Source organism: Malus sylvestris, chromosome 12 (assembly GCF_916048215.2).
Source record: "Malus sylvestris chromosome 12, drMalSylv7.2, whole genome shotgun sequence".
Classification (NCBI taxonomy): Eukaryota; Viridiplantae; Streptophyta; class Magnoliopsida; order Rosales; family Rosaceae; genus Malus; species Malus sylvestris.
Window position 1 is genome coordinate 9,378,574 of NC_062271.1, and position 21,842 is coordinate 9,400,415.

The following is a 21,842-nucleotide window of genomic DNA, read 5'->3' on the forward strand; positions in this document are numbered from 1 at the left end:
ACCAGAACGAAAGGTTTTTGTTTTCTTCTTTTGGAAATTGCACAAATGCCACCTTAATTGTTTCACTTTGTGAAACTAGCCACATTAAACTAAATGTTTTCCATTTAACCACCCGAACTTTGTGCGGGGTGACAATTGGCCCCTCTGTGCACGTCCCATCCATATTTACTTCAACTACTGCTAATCCATGTGACTAGAGATTGGCAAAATACCTGCGAATATGGATAACCGCGGTTATCCGTCCATTTAAATCTTATGGTTAAGATTATAAGTAACCGTTTAGATAAATAAACGGATATTGGTATAACCATTTACCCTTAAAATTTAAATTGGTGTTTATGGGTATTAACCGTAGTTATAAACGGATAACCGTTTACCCATTTATTTTATATATGTAAAATTAACACAAACCATGTTCTCTATTGAACAAAACTTACATCAATACTATTGACTATAGTGCATGGTTTATATAGCTAATTATATATATTATGTTAATACTTTACATTATATAAGTTAAATAACTCAAGAATATTGTCTTCTAAACAGTTTTTGTAACAAAAAATACTTAACAAATATTATATTACCTTCATTGGTAACATGGATTAGTCGTAAAAGTTTTCCCAAAAAATTAGGAAAATAAATAACAATTCCCCTTAGCCCCACTCACTTAATTCAACCCAAGATCTGTTCCTCAAACATGTTGCAACTCGCTATTTCAGCTAATCCCTCTTTGTTAGCATTGTTACGGTAATTTATATATCCTATATTCCAATTTTGTTTTATAAAACTAATTTTCTTGCTTTTTAATTCTATATCAATTAAAAATATTGTTCGTAATTATTATTTCAATTATTGGAATGATATAAGGATTTAAAAAATTAAAATATGGAAATGTACGATGAATGTACCTATAACTGTGTTTAATTGTTAAAAAAATTATGACAGTTTTTTTTTGTTTTTAAATTTTCAAGTTGTTAAAAAACATGTAAACGAGTGAAAAAGGGGTAAGGTAATGGTAAAAAAAAAAGAAGATAAACAGGTTAAAAAGGGTAAATGGGTAAATGGGTATTAAACGGTTATGGTTAAATGTGTATGGTTAACTGTTTATAAATGGTTATAGGTATGAGTATAATAGTTTAGGCAATTACCCAACGGGTAAACTGTTATGCGGGTATGAGTATAAACGGTTATGGGTAAATAACCGCGGTCACCAGCTCGCCATAACCATTGCCCATCCCTACATGTGACAAGTCGAATACATTTTTATAAGAGTGTAATTCCCTTAAGTTGGTGTAGTTAATATCATTTGTTAAAAAAACACGCCTCATAACCGTTGTTTGCAACATGGTCTGATGACGGTGCAGACTCGATGATTAGACTTTATTGCCACTAAAAGGAGAAGAGAGGATTGCAACATGGTCTGATGACGATGCAGACTCGATGATTAAACTTTATTGCCACTAAAAGGAGAAGAGAGGAAAACGCTTTTAATTGGTGCACGTTTTTGGATCACAGTAGTCAGTTCTGAATTTTTTGCTCTGCTCTAAAATTATATTGTTAAATTGTTGTATGTATCATGTGTCTACTGAAAATGGTTCTCAATCATAACTTGGACATTATACTATTGATTCTTCTTTGTTCTCCTTCCTATTCAATTCACATTCAGTTCGTATTTTAACGAGTAATACGAGTAATTTTCCAATGTGACGGTAACACCAAACCAAAACAGTCAATCTCGTCCTAAAAATGCCCACCCAAACCACGACTTCGCACCCAAACCAAGACTTTGCACCAACTTGAACCACCTCCAAGCACAAAGAGCCTCTTCCACCAGGAAATGACACAATCCCAAAATTTACCTAAAGCATTCAAGACAACTAGTATTGGATTTCTTGGTTGTGAACGAAAATGTTCATGTTAACGCAAGAAGAAAGCGTTTTCGTCCTTCAGTTCCAAGGGCTTGAGATAATTTATATTGTACATAAGCATGCAACCACAAGCACCTACACTATTTTAGGCAGCATTTTACTCAAAAGAAAAGATGATCAAGACCTAAAAACGATGTTTTTCTGTTACCGTATGGTCGGAAAATGGTATGCCTTCATCTATACAAATATGTGATACATCGGTTTTTTGTATCTTAATAATATGATACACAATACAATGCAAATCCAGCTCCCATACAAGAGCTATGAAAATCAATTGGGCTACTCGCAAGTTCACAACCAAAAACCAAGCTATCATATCCTTAGGAAGCAAAAATAAGTTATATATATGATTAACATTTATCGAAACCAACATGCTTATTTTCACCATGCGGTCCTGTGATACCATGCTTTCACAGGGATTATATTACCACTTTATCTTGCAACCGGAAACTAGTCAAAGGCTGTCCGAGAAGGGAAGGCCTATAGAAGACATGGCTCTGTGCAATCTCAATGCGTTCCCTGGGATCGTTCAAGTTTTCATCCCTCAACGCTTGAAGAATAGCTTGTGATGATTGCTCCCTGGTGATCAAACAATACACATGGCCAAGGATTCATATACTTGTAAGAGTTATTGAAAAATAAACGCAATCTAGGCTTAATTTACACATGCATTGGCAGAACATCTGATTCGGGTTATACAAAGTAATGCCAAACATGATTCGGGTTATACCAATGCAGGGTGATCTTTTGAATTACGCAAAAGCCTCTTAGTTAATTTTCTCATAGTCAATATTTTTTTATGACTTGAGTGTGTTCTTTTAGCCTTCGGTAAAAAAAAAAAGGGAAATGATAAGTTTGCAGGACATTACCTTGTTATCAATATTTTATATAGTGTCTTCAAGATGGGGCAGAGCTCTACGGGAGCAACAGGCTTGTTTTCCTCAGGATGCAACACATTTAGGCTCGACTGACTGAGAAGTTCATAAAATGCTTTGACTGCAGAGACACCCTAGAAGGAGAGGTGACAGAGCATTATTGATCAGTAACAAGTTAGAAGAAAAGTGCTTTTAACCACATCCGAATAAATTCCTCAACAGAATGACAAGGGCACGTTTTAGTGAGACCAGATTTTTGTTAGTGCTCTTACGCAGGAGTATTCACATTCTTCATAGATTCTTACACTTCAATATAATGTCATACATCTTCTTGAAATGAAAATAACAACTGATACCTGAATCATTCCCTTGCCACTGATGTTTTCACCCATATCCCGGTTTAGTTCTCCTTTGGCTAACATTTGCCCATACCACGCATTGCGACCTTTCAACAGGGTTACATATGTGTCAGCCAGCAAAGGCCCTGCAAGTTTCTCGGGCTCTTCCGCCAACAAATGAGTGATAAATATCATCTCCGAGGTACAATGTGCAAAGTATACAGATTTGCTGGTAGCACTTTCCTTTGTGAGAGCTGCTACCATCCCTGAGAAAATTAAAATGAAAAACGGCTGTAAGTTGAAATTCAGAAGGTTCATTTATGACATCCTACTACAGTATGTATACCATATAATTTGAAATTGTATTGTTTCCTGCACTTCCTGGAAGCTTCGCTTAGTATGCGGGGCAACTACAGTTCATAAACAAATCTCATGTTTGTTCCAGCACAAATTTTCTGGAAGTGCCTGAACAAATTCTTGCCAGGACAAACATGAAATTCGTTCAGGCACTGTGAATTATTCCATTTGAAATTGTATAGTCAGCATATAAATAAGGGAATCAGGATAACCTCTTAGAATAATTCAGAGCTTCATACCCCAGATACCGTGTTAATGAGGACAGATTTGATGAGTAGTGTTCTCATAAAAACAGGACTCTAAATCATATAAAAGCAAACTACTCTTCAGATTGTCCTCATTAACACATATCAGGTGTGCGTAGCTCCGAAATTTGATGAAGCTGAACAAAAATTACCACTACTGAAATGAAGATGAACAACAATAACCAAGCAGAAAATTTGACATCTCATTCCCTTTATTCCTTTTTCATGTTTCTGAAAAAGGACATTTGCACATTAACATGATTGGTACCAGAAATAGTTCCGTACCTTCAATCTATGACACCTAAAATTCATTCCTTTTTATTAGACGCTGCCTTTATTGTTTGAGATAGATCTATCAGAATGAATTGTAGATTTACCTGCTCCGATGGCATAGACATTCTTTAAGCCACCCATGACTTCATGTGTAACAAGATCACTATTGTCCCAGACAATAAAATGGGGTTGCCTTAAGAATTTTGCAAGAGGTTTTCTCCACTTCTCAGCTCCGCATATTCGAGCATTAGCATATTCCTTGTTGTAGATTTCTGAGGCAATGTTTGGGCCACCCAGATAAAGTATGTTCTCTATAGGTACACCAGCTGCGAGTCATATAGAAAAGAATGAGCGGAAATGTGAAGTCGAAATAACATTATAACAGTGAAGGAAAAGTGTAAGATAGTAACGTATCATCATCCAATTTCCATGCAATGTTAGTTGAAAGTTGAAACATAAACAATCAACATGATTTATCAGGTTTTAAAAATGCAATAACACTTAAAATTCGTGTAGATATAAAAAGAAACAGCGTAATAACCCATCCAAAAAGTTCCATAAGATTGTCCGTGCAAAAATCCATTAAACATCTACCAATTCTGCTAAGGATAAAACCAGATCAAATAAACCATCGCTCCTTCCATTCTTCCACCATACTGTAAAGTTAAACCAACATGCTAAAGGGTGACAGTTAAATTTAAAAGAAAAGGAACATACTCGCCCGATGAATAATTCGCGTGGGAGTTATGATATGCGGGAGAGGTTCCAGTGCAGCCTCAATACCTTTCGCCAAAGAGATGATAATAGGATCTGTGATTCTTTCCTTCCAATAATTACTTATCTCTTCAAACACCTCTTTTGTTTCCGTTGATGGCAAGCCATTCACCACAATATCAGCATCCCAAACAGCCTCCTGTAAACTGGTTACAACCTTCAAAGGACAAAGAGGGGTATCGATCATGTTCAAACAAAATCCATCTTTTAAAATCTCATCGGCATAGAGAGTTCGATCCCCCAACCTTGCCTCCACATATTTCAAATACGCACAACGCCGGATCAACCTCCTCAACACATCCTCCCTCGAGTTGATCACCTCAAAAAGATGTTCGGCTGTGGCTCTATCAACAGCTCTTCCCGGTCTTCTCCATATCCTTATCTGAACCTTGTCTCGAAATTGACCATAGCTATCCTGCAACACAGCAGCAAAAACACTGCCCCATGCACCCGCACCGACACCAACAATTCTCAAAGGATCACCATTAGCCTTTCCAAGGCGGATTCGGAGCTCGTCAAGCTTCTCCTCCAATGCATTAAAGTTCTGAACAGATCCGTTCGAGTATAAATTACGATTCACAGCCTCAATGCTCCCCACCATCTCCAACTGTCAAAAAGAACACAGAAAACCAAAATTCCCCACAACTTACTTCCTTATGCAGGATCTTCTATAATTCCATGCAACTTGAAAAATTCTCAAACTAGACAGATTTCAACAACAACCCACCTTTAATATTTATATCGTCTTTCTCTCCCAATACACACTATTCATCTTTTCACTCAGATTTTCCGACCCACCAATCAAGATTTGTTGCTAACCAAATCCAGCTGAAAACTGATACAAACAAGAAAAAGATAGGACTTTATTCAATGCATGCAAGTATCTTTCTTCATTTTTTATTTAAGAGTTCCAAAGAACATGCCAAAAAAATAAATAAATAAAACCCAAATATTCAAATAGTGACATTGTTATCTCCGCCTGAGGTTGTTCATCTACCAAACCATAAATTTCAAAAAACACTATGTGAAAGCTCATAAATTAAATAACAAGAAAAAGAAAGAGAAAGTCCAATAAAAATGCCAACCTTGTCGGATGAGGCTTTCTGGTCATAAAGTTGTTTTATGTTGTTCACTTAAATTCCTGTGAGTCCAGACCCGCCAGCTTTGGTGGTGGATATCATGCTGGAAAATTGAAGCCGGACAGACACCGAAAAGTGCAATGGAGGTGAGAAAAATGTAACTTGCATGAAGAAGCTTTGAATCATTGAAGGGAGAAAGCGTGACAGCAGAGACAGGATGAGGAGCATAAAAAACAAAACATAAAGGGCATTAATGGGTGCAGTTGAGGTTGAGTTGGGGGCCATAGTCATTATAGGTTTTAGACTCTGCCAACTTCCCCAACGGTCATTAATATTGGATGATTTTGGTTGGTGTTTTATCACAAGTCTAAAGAGTAATGTTAGGTAAATTAAATTTACAAATTAAATTATGTTACACTAATAAAAAATAAGCACATTAATCAACATTTAGATAATAATTTGAACATCAACTTCAATGTCATTTGATTTACAAATTTGATCTACAATTTAGTCTCCCTAACATAGCCAGCGCTAAAACCCCATGATAGCACTATATTAGTAGCAAAAGACAGGGGTCGGTTCGAAAAACTGAAAACCGAAAAAAAAAAAATCGAATCAAAAGTGTAAAACCAGACCGAACCGAATTATAAGCGAAACAACATCGTTTTATATTTAATTATAAATTAATGATTTTTTTCCTTGAACGGCGTCGTTCAGAGTTCACTTCGGTCACTCTCTCTTCACTTCAGTCTGAAAGATTGAAACCCTAAACAGATCCATTCCCTTCCCTTTCCCTTATCAGCTTATCCTTCTCCTCTGTACCCTCACTCTGGAACATCTCCTTCCCAGCTTCGCCGTTCTTCCGCTTCGTCTTCTTCCTTCCCAGTGACCTGCGACTTGTCTCACACATCTCGCTGACGCAACGCCGTCTCACTCTCAATATCTCACCCCCGTGAGCAACGTGCGACCCACGACTTCCTCTCGCCGTTTCAAGTCTTGACCAACAAATTCCCTCCTTTGCAAGGTTAGTCTCTCACCTAGTCACCCTCGTAATGCGTTTTGCAGATTTTTTTTCTTTCAATTTCATTGGTTCTGATTTGTAGCTTTTCAATTTCATGGATTTTGCAATTTGTTTTGGGTATGCTGGATTTGGTTGGGTAATTTCATTTCCCTATTGGACTATTAGTTGAGGTTTGGATTAATTTGTGATAAAGTTTGGTTCTGCACTGCAATTTGTTTTGGGTATAGGGCGTCTAGCATTTGGCGTTCAATTGGTAGAAGCACTTCGTAGAAATGTTGAAGAAGAAGCTCCTCCTTCATCTGGTATTGTGGACATGAAGCAACAAGGGTTTTAAAACGCTCATAGTAAGTGGGAAAGGATTCACCTTGGTTTTGCTGAATGCCACTAATCCTTTTGCGTAATAGAATGACTCGAGAGGTTGGGAAAAACTTCTCTAAAAATGCCCGTTTCATCCTCTCCCATGATGTGACAGTTTCGGGGGCTAGCTCATACAACCAATCTTTAGCCTTTTCTAAGAGAGAAAAGGGAAAAGCCTTCATTTTCAGAATGCTTCCATTAACGTTCACAGGGGTCATGCTCGAGCAAACAACCTTAAACTCCTTCAAGTGTTTATTAGGATCTTCCATGGACATCCCGTGGAACTTAGGAATGTGATGCAACAAACTTGATTTCAATTTGAACTCGTCCGTCTTCCCTAGGGCAGCCATGGGGTATTGGATGCATAGGGGAGTGGCATTGTCCAATCCCAAAGCGGAAAGCTCCTTGATTGTTCAATTATCCGTTGCCATGTTGGGATCTTTCTCTACAACCTATGTCGTGGGCTCCTCTTGCTCTTCTACTTTGTCTTCTCCAAGATCTGGTGCAGGTTGAGATGGTTAGGGTTCTTGTTGATTCCTTGCTCGTCCCAAAGTTCGTTTAAAATCATCGTCAAAGTCACAGATGTGCTTATGAATAGGTTGAGAACTTCGAGTCATAAACCACCTAAAACAAGAAAACAAGTAAAGTCATCAACTAGGAACAAAAACACATGAAAATAAACAAAAAGAAATAACAAGGGATTCGCAAAATTGCTAATCCCCGGCAACGGTGCCAAAATTTGATGCGATGAAAGTTAAGCACTCAAATTAATCCCTCTTGTTGTCAAATTGTAGTATAAATGTAAGTAGGGATCGTTCTAAACCGGAGATTATGAGGGCTTGCTAAAACCTCTAAACTAACTCAAAGACATAAAAACAAAGTTAAAAATGTTTGAATAGACTCAAATGACTCAAAACAGATTCTAAAGACGTAATACAACTTAAAAAACACTCAAAATTGCCTAAAAACACTTACTGGCCAGATTTGACTCTAACACAACTTTGGACGAAATTTGGGTTTTGACTTGAATCAAAACACTAAAAAACACTAACGAAATATAAATTTAACACTTTGAAACAACAAAGTAAAAGGGGGATTTTGGTTTTGACGAATTCGAAACGAACAAACAACTTATAAAATTAGACAGATTGTAAAGCGAATTTAAGAAATGAGATGATGGATGGATTAGTTAGAGGTCCGTTCTTCGCACATGACACACTTGTACATAAATTGATTTCCAATTGCTTTTCAATAAACTATGATGCTCAACACCCTAGATTAACCGTGATGCACAAATTAACCCTCAAATTTTCCTTTACTCATTGAATTAGATGAATGCATGCGACAACCCAAATCATTCTCTAAAAGTCCCCTATATGAATGCATAATAGAGATACAATCAGAGATCATTACGTTCAATGAAAATCATAAGTGTTGACGAGGCAATTATAACTATGAATGCATGATACAATTGCTAAGAATTCAATTAACGCAATTGTGATAAACAACCTTCACTACTCATGAATATAAACTTGTAACGATTAGGTGAAACTCATTTATATTCTAGCATCTAATTCATGCATGAAAACTAAGTATGCATCCTTAATAAACATACAAGAATAAGTTATGAATAAAATAGATAATTGAATTGCAATCACAACTTATCAAATCACAATTGGAAGAAATCAATTCAAATCTCAAGCATATTCATGGCTTCAAACTTCCCCCTAACTAAATAGGGGTTTAGCCACTCATAATTGCAACAAAATTAGAAAATAACAAAGTAGACATTGAAAGCAAGAACGAAGTACACCTAAAACGCTCCAAAGTTCCAAGCTTGAAACGCCAAGGACCTTTGTTTTCACCACCTTGTTGTAGCACAAGTGTCTATGATGTGTATGGATATATGGATGGAATGGATTTGCACGGCTAAGAAATGAAAGTGTATGAATTGGTGAGATGTAGTATGGCTAGATGAATGGATGGAGGTCACGGCAAGGAAATTGTGTTTGTGAATGAAATTGTGAGATGTGAAATGTAGTGTCTTTGGATGATGGCTCCCAAATTATGGTGAAGGGTCGATGTATTTATAGGCTAGGGAGAGGAGTGTATGGAGTTGTAATGAGTGAATGTAATGGGTGTAGTGGGTTGTGGTAATGAGTGGATGTAATGGGTGTAGTGGGTGGATGTTTGGTAATGAGTGGATGTAATGGGTGTAGTGGATGAGTGTTTAGTAATGTGTTGATGTAATGGGTGTAGTGGATGGATGTTTGGAGAATGGATGTGTTGGGTGAAATGAGTGGATGTAGTGGTAGGTGAATGTGTGTGTTGGGTGAAATGAGTGTGCTAAAATGGTTATTTATAGGAAGAGGATGATGCACAAACTTCAAATTTCATCCATTCCTTTTGCTCTAAGCATATGCCATTCATTCCATGCCTAAAAATGCTCCAAAATGCTCCAAAATGCACTTATTTGCCACATTAACCCTTTGGACCTACAAACACACGAAAATAGCTTAAAATACTAAAATAACTACGAACTAACAACATAAATGCCAAGAAACAAGCTAACTAAGTCGCATAAATATGCTCCTATCATTGACCAACTGACCAACATTTTCTTACCAACACATTTGTGGTTGACGTTGAGAATTCCTCTCATAAAGCCACATATGATTGTCCACAACTGAAAACAAGATTTGGAAGGTAAATTTTATTGGAAACATATGATTCTAACTACATACATGCATGTGTTATTGTTTTACTTTGAGATTTGTTTAGAATGATAGTTTGTTAGAAAAACCTAAATTTTATTGGAAGCTTTTGGCTTTTAATTTCAAATGGAATCTTAGCATTATCAAATTATCAATAATCCTCATATTGATTGTTGGTAGATAGTCCTTAGTTCTAGCAAAATCTAGTTAGAATTTCAGCGTCACTAAAATTTTGGTATGAACTATGACACAGTAATCTTAATCATATACCATTACACAATACCAACTTTAGAATATATGTTAGAACATGGTTGAAGCACCTTTCCTCAAAGTTAATATATGTGGGCAAACAACCAATTGAGATTGCGTTAAAAAATTATGGCTAACAAATCTTTTGTGCGTCATCCTTAACTCAATCAAATGACCAATACATTGTCTCTTCTAAACCTATAAACATATTGTAATCTTTTCATTCAACATGTTAAGTAACAACATTTTAACCTTAAACTACAAACACAACCTTGAGCAACATCTATTCACAAGAATCCAGGGTTCCATACCAACTCAATGAAACCAAATAGGGAAAGGTATTACAGACCCCTCAACAGAATCCAATGAAGATAGGGTTTCGAGCCACTCAACGAAACCAATTATGGTAAGGAATTCCACACTACTCAACGGAATCCAACGAAGATAGGGTTTCAGACCACTCAATGGAACCGATTAGGGAAAGGGATTCCAAGCCACTTAACGGAATCCAAAGAAGATAGGATTATGGGCCACTCAATGGAACCGACTAGGGAAAGGGATTCTGGACCACTCAACAAAATCAAATGAAGATAAGGTTCCGAACCATTTAACGGAACCAATTAGGGAAATGGATTCTAGACTAACTTTGGAGTGCTTATGGTTCCTCAATGAGGATTAACCAGGCGGAGTCACCCTTAGAATGTGTTTGGTCTCATAGTGCAGATTAATCAGGCGAAACCATAGGCATGCATTCAATAGTGTGATTCCCCAATGTGGATTAACCAGGCAGAACCACCTATGTGTATAATGAGATCAAGTAGGCAGTGATGCCTCAATGCAGATTAACCAGGTGGAGTCACTCTTAGAATTCGTATAATCTCCAATGCAGATTAACCAGGCAAAACTATAGACAAGCATCCAATAGTATGATTGCCCAATGCGGATTAACTAGGTAGAACCACCTATGGGTATAATGAGATCAAGTAAGCAATGACACCCCAATGAGAATTAACTAGGCGAAGTTACTCCTAAAATGTGTATAATCTCCAATGCAAATAAAACAGGCATGACAATGGGCAATAGACATAAACATAATAACGTGGTTCACTAACCAAATTAACAGAATCATCCATGTACCACATTGGTACATGGTGTAGTCACATCATCACACAATATACATTCTACAACATACATTAGTTTACCATGAATCACAATTGCAAGCACACATACATCTAGCCAACCAATATTTAATCAAACTGACATATAAGATATGCGGAATAATTCTAATGTGGTCCTCGACTTATCTCTTCATACTAGAATCTACACATTATCATTGTTGTCTCAACAAACAGGTAAATTCCGATAAGGTGCCACTTGCATGCAAATTGAGATATACATCCCCAAGATGGCTCGCTGACCAAGGTAGGCCCATAAGACTCTTATCAGGTTTCTTGTGATTCTAATTTCAGTATTTAAGACCAATTCGAGACAATTGATCAAAAGTCAACCTTTGGTTAACGTGGTCATCTGTAAGGTCAACAAACCCTACATAAACCAATATGGAAGGTCCGTATATTTTATTTCCAATTTGTAAGTTTCTAAGATCCCTAAATAATGGGCACAACAATATATTAAAATTTCATAACGATCCAACGATCAAATCTTCGCCTACCATAAAGGTTTAATGGCGGCCATTTACGAAACTAGGCTCAAACGACGAAAGCACACCAAACAGATATTGAAAACAGATTCAGGGCATCAATATTAGCTTAGAAACACAACTTGTCGGAATTAAAGACCAACACCAAAATTCCCATAAATACACGAAAACAAATATCGTGACGAGTGGAGTAAGTTTTATACCTGACACTAAGTCTGAAAGTGGACAGAAGATGATGAAATTGTCAAAAGTCCCTCGAAAATCGTGAATGGTGCACGCACGGTGTGTCGTCGTTCGATGTCTGATCGAGGAGCTGAGCCTATAGTTTATAGCTGGATCTAAGGTGAGTCGATCCCAAGTTGTTTGGGTTATTGTAGTTTTGCGAGCTTGCTGAAAAAATGCGAGAAACTCGCTGCATCACTTAAACAATGACACACCCCGTCCCGAAGGAGGGCATGCTGGCCGTCACGTGAGAATGACGTAACCATTTGCACAGTACGGAAGCTTTAAGATACAATTTATAAGTTGATACACCCGAAGGTGAGTCCTAATTTTGTCCAATCTGTCAGAACACCGTCGAATTCCTCGTAGTCACCACACCTTTGTGATTCCTGAACCTGGAGGGGCGCAAAACCAAAATTGAGTGGGTCAGTAAAACAATTCTTTTCCAAATCCAAACATTTCTCAAAACGTTGTAACCCCTCTCCGTAAAACTTGTATACTTTCCCAGAAATGTAAAATATAAATATACATATATATTCTCAAAACTTCATTTTTACTATCTCAACATTATCTCTTTATCAATCATGCCATGCCATGTCTAATTCAACAGTTAAGTATGGATGCATCAACAATAATCATATCAGGTGCAAGAAAGTAATCAACCGGAGGCCCTCTAATAGCCCTGTACGGTTGAACCTAGAGCTCAAAATCTATCACTCTCACTCTGCCGGAGTCACCTCTGTGACCTGTCCGGCCTTCTGCACACAAGTTACGCTCTAGTGCTTTCTCATCAATCATCTGTGCACATAATCTAAGGTCACCCACCAGTCGAAATCTCACTAACACTCTACGACTGGCCCGTCGCACCCACTCCGCGTGGACTGTGCGACCAGCATCTACTTGGATCCAAGGCGAGCGTGCGATGCGGTGAATACTATAAGCACTAAACCATGGTGCAGGATTTGAGCTCAATATATATCATCATCATCATAACAGTAATTAAATACTCACCTGATACTCACCTGTGCGTCCGCCGCACCAATTCATACATATGCATCATATATCAATTCATATCATTTCATGCATGGCAATTCGATTCACATTTCTATATACTTTTCATATACTTTCATGCATAGCGTTTCAATTCACGTTTTTCATATAATTCTATATACTTTTCACACATTTCTATTTAAAGCATAATTTCATGCATTTTCAATTTCTGGGAAAACGGCAAGTATATATGTATACGGAAAACAAAACTGCTGAGTTTCTTAAGTATGTTGGTTGTGCAGTTTCCGAAGTAACGCCATAAGGACCATGAAATGTGTCATGTGAGTCGGTTTTTGTTGACTTGTGAATGGAATGTTTCTGGGTAGAGAAAGATTCGATCACGAAAGAGTTTTAGTAGGCCCTGAGACTATGGATGAGTCTCCTCAAAGTATTCAGGTGATTAAGTTAACCTGAAGTAACCAGGAATGGCAAAAGAGATTAACAGAGGGATATGCCACTAATCGAGTGTGTAAGGTAAATGGTTTGATATTTTTGGAAATTTCACCATGAACAGAAATAGTAAGATTCAGAAAGGAAGACAAGATAAGACTTAGACACATCAGACCATTTTTTATCACTAAAGGAATCAATAAAGTTGCATACAAGTTTGTGATGCCTTCAGAATTGGCTAAGACACATAATGTATTTTGGGTTCGATACGTTGTCATTAGGTGGCAGATTCGTCACATGAGATTCTGGTGCAACTATTGAGAATTAAATTGGATTCGACTTGATAAGGAACCAAGGATGACTTTGGATTGGAAAAAGAAGGTCCTGAAAAGTAAGACAGAGTAAGTGGTAAAAGCTTTGTGAAGGAAATCATTCAGTAGAAAATTATGTTGGAGAAAGAGAATCGGATGAGAGAGATTTACCCGAAGTTATTGTTGGAGTATGGTTGATTTAGTTGGTTGCTGGAATTTCGGGGACGAAATCCTATAAGGAGGGAAGATTGTCACAGCCCGTCCCAAAGTTTTACACTCGTGATTGTAAATTGACTGAATTGCCCTTAAACGTGATTAAGATATGTGAATTATATATTGGTGAAATATATGTTCCTAAGTTATTTGAAGATGGAATTTTGTGATTTGGGGTTGGGTAGGACCACACACCTCAAATCCCTCCCTCTTTCCCGTACCCTGTCTCTCTCTCTCCTCCCTCACGAAACTCTCAGTTTTCTCTCCCTCTCCTTCGAACTCACACGGACCACCACAAAACCACCTTAAACTTCCACCAACGACGGAGTTAAGACCACCATCAAACTCCTGGAACCTCCACGATCACGATGGTATCCATTTCAGGTAAGTTTTGCTTCGGAAAACCCTAGTTTCAAAGTTCCCGTGAAGAACACTGTTCATGATCTTCGAATTGACTTTGTTTTAGGTGAAACCAAGCTCACAGTGAGCTTAAGGAAGTCCCAAGGAAGCTCGGAGTGCTTCGTTGGCATGAATTGGACGTCGGGATCACCTAGTTCGAAGGTAGGCCAATTTCTTGAATTTTTGAAAGTTTGATCCCGTTGTTTTTAGACCCTAAAACTAGTCCAACGTGATAGTAGATGTTTAGGGCTTCAAATGGGTGTAAAATTCGAGAAATTTGGATGAAAAACGAAGGAGAATAGCAAGTTTGAAATTTTTCCAGAAACCGGCGAACAGTCGCCGGCGACCGGCGAATCGCCGGAGAAGACAGGGAATATTCCGTCAGTTTTGACGGAATATGCTAACGGCGTTGACTGATGCTGTTAATTATTAACGGAATATGCTAGGATTTAACGGAATATTCCCTAACTGCCGTTTACTGTGCCGTCAGTGTGCACGACACGTGGCCGCGCGTGGGGGCGCGTAGGTCCGTGCCACGTCAGGCGCGTGGGGGCGCGTGAGACCTCCAAAAATTATTTTAAAAATATGGGGATGATCCTGAGGTTGTGTAGGTCACGGTGGTCTCAATTTGAGCAATATATGAGGAGTTATTAACTAAGATTTGGGTTAGGCGTTAAATAACGTCAAATTGGTTACTTTTGTATAGGTGAGGTTTATGCGGGCATCGGGCATGGCCAAGGGATGCTCAGGGACTTACGAGACGTCGATGTAATCAGTGAGTGGGCAGTTTTGTTTTCCGTATACATATACTTGCCGTTTTCCCAGAAATTGAAAATGCATGAAATTATGATTTAAATGAAAATGTATAAAAGTATATGAGATATATTAGTTGAAATGCCATGCATAGAAGTATGCGAAAAGTATATAGAATTATATGAAAAACGTGAATCGAATTGCCATGCATGAAAGGATATGAATTGATATATGATGCATATGTATGAATTGGTGCGGCGGACGCACAGGTGAGTATCAGGTGAGTATTTAAATACTGTTATGATGATGTTGATATATATTGAGCTCAAATCCTGCACCATGGTTTAGTGCTTATAGTATTCACCGCATCGCACGCTCGCCTTGGATCCAAGTAGATGCTGGTCGCACAGTCCACGCGGAGTGGGTGCGACGGGCCAGTCGTAGAGTGTTAGTGAGATTTCGACTGGTGGGTGACCTTAGATTATGTGCACAGATGATTGATGAGAAAGCACTAGAGCGTAACTTGTGTGCAGAAGGCCGGACAGGTCACAGAGGTGACTCCGGCAGAGTGAGAGTGATAGATTTTGAGCTCTAGGTTCAACCGTACAGGGCTATTAGAGGGCCTCCGGTTGATTACTTTCTTGCACCTGATATGATTATTGTTGATGCATCCATACTTAACTGTTGATTTTAGACATGGCATGGCATAACTGATATGAAAAATGTTGAAAAAGTGAATTGAAGTTTTGAGAATATATATGTATATTTATATTTTACATTTCTGGGAAAGTATACAGGTTTTACGGAGAGGGGTTACAACGTTTTGAGAAATGTTTGGATTTGGAAAAGAATTGTTTTACTGACCCACTCAATTTTGGTTTTGCGCCCCTCCAGGTTCAGGAATCACAAAGGTGTGGTGACTACGAGGAATTCGACGGTGTTCTGACAAATTGGACAAAATTAGGACTCACCTTCGGGTGTATTAACTTTGAAGTTATATAATTTAAGCTTCCGTACTGTGCAAATGGTTACGTCACTCTCACGTGACGGCCAGCATGCCCTCCTTCGGGACGGGGTGTGTCAAACAATGTGGCCTCGAATCGCCACCTCTAGTTGTTTCTTGAGTGAATCTTGGATGGGTATTGATCCTGGGGTCACGAGCTGCATTTTGGTGGTGGTGGCGACGATCATAAGTGCAAGAAAAGGAAGAAATCAACATTTTAGGAACTAGGTTGTGATCAATCACCTCTCCTCCATGTATGTTGCCGTCTAACTTTCTAAAAGAGGAAAGGCTACTCCAGCCTTTTAGGGTCTTCCCTATGTGGACTCTGTCAAAAGACAAAAATGACCTTGACTTTAGCGACTGGTAATTTCTTCATTAAAGCTCTATTTTGCAAACGGTTTTCATCCACGTGTTCGTGGGATCGAGATCTATTTGAAAAAAGTCTATAGAATTTTAATAACTAATTACGAAAATTCAAACTTTGTAACGAATTAACTAAAGCTCTAATATGAACAAAAAGAAATAATGTAAAATCTTGCAAATACAAAATACGTAAATTACAATTGTGAAATCCGAGAATGTATTTCATTTGATATGTAAATAAATTGATTTAGTGAAGCTGGTAGAAAAGACAAAGGCAATTTTCTGGTATAAAGCAAAGAAGGTGTAACTTCGTATCTTTGGAGCACTAAATTTTACTTTCAAACCTTGTTGGATATTGGGAATGAACGATGTGCACATGATAAACTGGACAAGCTTAAAAAGAATCGAGTTTAAGGATTTCTTTACACCTTTTTTTGTGCACATGATAAATTGGATAAAAACACAAAAATATAAATTTGAGAATGAAAAATGCATAATTCAAAACTGATAATGAGTTAACAATGAAAATACAAAAGATGGAGGGATCGCCATGCAAAATTCCATCGGTGCCAGTTGCTAAAAATAATTTTTTTATGAGGAAGTTGGTTGTTTCTTCAATATTCATTTCTTTATTATAACTAGCAAAGACAACACAAGTAATATAGGTAAAATAAATAAAATAGAGTTTAAAACCACCGAAACTAGAATGAAATCAAAACAAGACATTTAGTATTGCAATATAAGTGGTTTTGACATACCCTTTACTAGATAAGCACATGAAACTAATAACAAAAAAAAAAAATTAACTTGTATGTCGATTACATTGCCCCTTCTCTATCCCAACCAGCTATTATGACTCCTGTATCATCAACCACTCCATAATCAGCTAAATCATCAAAAGTATCACCCATTTTAATAGCAACGTTTTGATCCGTAGGTAAGTTGATTTGTTACTTCATCTAGTTGTGTTAAGTAAACAGGAGTTAGCACATATCCTTAACCCCTGTAACTATGAGTTTCTACAATCTAGATAAGTTCCTTTACTTACATTTGTTCCCACATCGTTAAACTTTTTTTTTTTTGTAAGAAAATAGTCATCAAATACTACACTAACCATCTTACTCGATAATGAAAACACTTTAGGTGTGTTGTCAGTATCTACAAGGGGTATCATAACACAGCAACGAAACAATAAGAAAATATCAACCAAATAAATAATGAACGAAAAGTCATCTTTATCAAGATATCAACCAATTGATAGCCTTAGTGTCAATCATGTTTCTCTTAGATGGAATGTCTATTGGTAGCCTTACTATACATAACAATGTCGTTGAAATCACTAAGAGAATAAAAACATATGAAGTGCTATATAATGTTAAGCCTCCAAACATCGATAGTAAAAAATAACAGTTTTTTATCAACATGTTTATGCTTTTATTGGTTAGGGTTTTGTTCTACAATAGTGGATGCAAGTGACTTTGAAACTTGAAAAAAGAAATGGTCTTATGACATAAACATTGAAAGTGATTTTTGGGGTGTGTTTAGAATTTTTAATTTACTTTTAAAACATTATGAGGTCTAAATAGTCATTTTATGTAAGGGTATACAAGTTACTTAATAATAAGTTTTAATATGGAGCGTATTTAATAATTTGTGGGGTGCTAACAAAAAAAAACTCTATGAAAATAAAGGTAGTCACTTATATTTGACATTTGCACTATGTTGGAGCTATCGATGGATCATTTATAATTTTGCACATTTGTTCAAATATTAATTATTATGTTCTAATAATAGTGATTCATTTTTTATGCTTCTTTTGCACAATTTGTTCATACTTCATAATCTCAGACAAAATTAAAGCATAAATACAACAAACTTATAGTACCACCTATTCCTTACGACGTTTGACAACAATTGAGAACACTTTTATCCATAAAAATCATCTCCAAAAAGTATACACTTGATGTAAAGCATGTTACATATCATGAAATTTTTTAAGTCAATATTAATTTTTATGGTCTAATAAGTAATATTTTAATGTCATCATAAAAAATGTTGCTAAAACTAATATTTTCGAATGAAGTTTGTTGTATCTTTAATTTTCATGTAATTATAGAAACTACCAAAGACAACACAATAATATAGATAAAACAAATAAAGCAGAAATTTAGAATCACCAAAACTAAAATAAAATCAATACATAAAACTTAGTATTGCAACATAGTGGTTTTGATATACCTCTTTACTAGAATTAGCTCAACTCTTTTTTATTATTTATTATTATCCATTGCTATAAGTGAATCATGAAGTATCTGACTATCGATTTCCGAGAAACAATTGTAAAATATACTAAATAAGAACATGAAAATAATAACTAAAAAAAATCAAACTTTATGATGCATTACATTACCCCTTCTCAAATCTCTACTAGCTATATGACTCCCGTATCATAAACCATTTTTCTCCATTATCATCTAAATCATCAAAAGTATCACCGACTTTAATTGCAACGTTTTCATCTGTACGTAAATTGACTTATTAGTTCATTTAGTTGTGTTAAGTAAACAAGAGTTAGCACATATTCTAAACCCATGCAACTATGAGTTTCTACAATCTAGATAAACTCGTTTACTTACTTTTGTTCCCACATCATTAAACTTCTTTTTGATAAGGAAATAATCATCGAACTCTGCACAAACCATTTTACTTGATAATGAAAACACTTTAGTTGTGGTGTGTCATTATTTATAATCAAGTTAGAGGAAAATTGATGTTGTTTTCCATTCTTTTTACAGAAATCGTATTGTTAAGAGAATGATTTGATATAGTAGGAAATATTTGCATGATAACCTTTTAAAGGTTACTGCTTTCATAACTGTAAAGGAGTGCATTTTTATGACTATAGACCAGTCACTACCCTCATTGAGTGGATTGATGACTCCCGCAATGACATTATGGATCACAAATTGGGCCACATGTCTAAGCTTGTTAAATATTTCATTAGGGATGTCCTGATTGCTTGTTCATACTTAGAGTCCCAAAACGTCTTTGGTGTTACAATAGAATTAGGGACCATATTTATATACAATAGTCAAGATAGGGCATTTTTGCTCTCTTTCCCATTCAAGGGGTCTTCACTACCTACCATTCCATATTCTCAACAAGTTTTTGCTGCAATTGGGGATCTCTTCAAACGCAGGAATGAACAACTGCCTTTCGATGTTCAACATCTATGCTACATTCTGTTCAAATCCTCTTTGTATGTATTGCTATTCTGATTTAATTCCTGCTATATAACATTTTGTTTTACAAAGCATTATAATCCTTTGGTATGAATTAATTGCTTTTATTTTCCTTAATTCCACTTTTCCTTTATCTGTCTCTCTTAAATTTTTGTCCGCTCTCCTTGTAGTGGATGATTTCGGATGATATTTTCCCTTATTTGTCTCTCTACAAAACATAAAACTATACGATGCATTACATTACCCATTCTTTATCTCTACCAGCTATATGACTCGTATCATAAACCACTTTTTCTCCATTATCATCTAAATCATCAAAAGTATCACCGACTTTAATTGCAACGTTTTCATCTATAGGTAAATTGAATTATTACTTCATCTAGTTATGTTAAGTAAACAAGAGTTGACACATATTCTAAACCCATGTAACTATAAGTTTCTACAATCTAGATAAGCTCGTTTACTTACTTTTGTTCCCACATAATTAAACTTTTTTTTGGGTAAGGAAATAATCATCGAACATTGTACAAACCATCTTACTTGATAATGAAAACACTTTAGTTGTGTTTTGTCATTATTTACAAAATATAACATTAAAGGCACTTGTGTTTGACATTCTTATCATGTTTGAGTCATCGATAGATCATATTTGCAACATTTGTTCAAATATTAACAATTACGTTCTAGTAAGTAATGATTCATTTGTTTATGCTTCTCTTGTACGTTTGTTCAAATGTTAACTATTATGTTATAATAAGTAATGATTCATTTGTTTATATTTCTCTTATACCATTTGTTTATACTTTACAATCTAACACAAAACTAAAGCATAAACTTATCAAACTTTTGACACCACATATTGCTTAAAACATCTAAACAACACTTGAGAACATTTTTCTCCATAAAAAAAAAAAACACTTTATTTTAGTAGGAAAATAATCATCAAACACTATATTCATTTGTGTACTTAAAAAACTCTTTGAATTTTCTAGCTTGACAATATAAGTGCACTTCAAAGAGTGCAACATAAATAGTACTTATATCTCAAAGTAAATTTTTTTATAAGCTTCTAAAACATCGTGTTTATGGATTTATTCGCACCTTTGTATGTGCATATGATAAACTGGATAAAAAGCACAAAACTTATATATGAGAATGAACAATGTATATTTCAAAATTGATGATAAGATTAACATTGAAAATACAAAAGATGAAGAGATTATCATGCAAAATTCATCGATGCCATGATCGGAAAATATTGCTAAAAATAATATTTTTAGCAAGTACAGATTATTATATTCTAATAATGATGATTCATTTGTTTATGTTTCTATTGCACAATTTTTTCATACTTTACAATCTTAGACAAAACCAAAACAAACCTATTTTTTTTTTTTTAACATCTAACAACAATCGAGAACACTTTTTTTCATAAAATCATAAAAAATAATACACTTTATGTAACACATTATGAAATTTGTTAATCAATATTAATTATTATGGTCTAAAAAGTAACATTTATGATTGAAAAATGTTGCTAAAAATTATATTTTTAGAGCGATGTTAGTTGTAACTTCAATTTTCATGTTTTTATTATAACTAACAAAGACAACACAATAATATGGGTAAATAAATAAAACAAAAGTTTAGAATCACCCAAAGTAGAATTTTTTATAAGCTTCTAAAGCATCAAGTTTATGGTTTATTCGCATGTATGTGCATATGATAAACTGGATAAAAAACAAAAAACTTATATTTGAGGATGAACAATGTATATTTCAAAATCGATGATGAGTTAACAATGAAAATACCTAAGATGACGAGATCATCATGCAAATTCATCGATGCCATGATCGGAAAATATTGCTAAAAATAATATTTTTAGCAAGTACAAGTTATTATATTCTAATAATGATGATTTATTTGTTTATGTTTCTCTTGCACCATTTTTTCATACTTTACAATCTCAGACAAAATTAAAACAAACCTAATTTTTTCTTTTTAACATCTAACAACAATCGAGAAC

The 21,842-nt window shown here is 35.7% G+C and overlaps 1 protein-coding gene and 1 long non-coding RNA gene across 4 annotated transcripts; one reads left to right on the forward strand and one right to left on the reverse strand.

The window, feature by feature from the left end:
• Nucleotides 1-2,064: 2,064 nt before the first annotated feature.
• LOC126594586 (glycerol-3-phosphate dehydrogenase [NAD(+)] GPDHC1, cytosolic) lies at nt 2,065-6,086 on the reverse strand. Of its 3 annotated transcripts, XM_050260947.1 has the most exons (7): nt 5,876-6,086; nt 5,518-5,625; nt 4,734-5,397; nt 4,121-4,342; nt 3,160-3,407; nt 2,798-2,937; nt 2,065-2,507 (listed from the first exon to the last, which is right to left on the reverse strand). In XM_050260947.1, the coding sequence occupies exons 3-7, from the start codon at nt 5,389-5,391 to the stop codon at nt 2,348-2,350; spliced, it is 1,428 nt and encodes a 475-aa protein (XP_050116904.1). In that variant the 5' UTR covers nt 5,392-5,397; nt 5,518-5,625; nt 5,876-6,086; the 3' UTR covers nt 2,065-2,347. The 3 variants fall into 3 exon arrangements, with proteins under 3 accessions (XP_050116904.1, XP_050116905.1, XP_050116903.1); XM_050260948.1 differs by lacking the exon at nt 5,518-5,625; XM_050260946.1 differs by having other exon boundaries at nt 4,734-5,625.
• A 7,269-nt stretch (nt 6,087-13,355) lies between these two features.
• On the forward strand, nt 13,356-15,233 carry LOC126594598 (uncharacterized). The gene is made up of 3 exons (XR_007613343.1): nt 13,356-14,440; nt 14,523-14,617; nt 15,162-15,233. It is a non-coding gene; the product is annotated as an uncharacterized LOC126594598 (long non-coding RNA).
• Nucleotides 15,234-21,842: the final 6,609 nt, after the last annotated feature.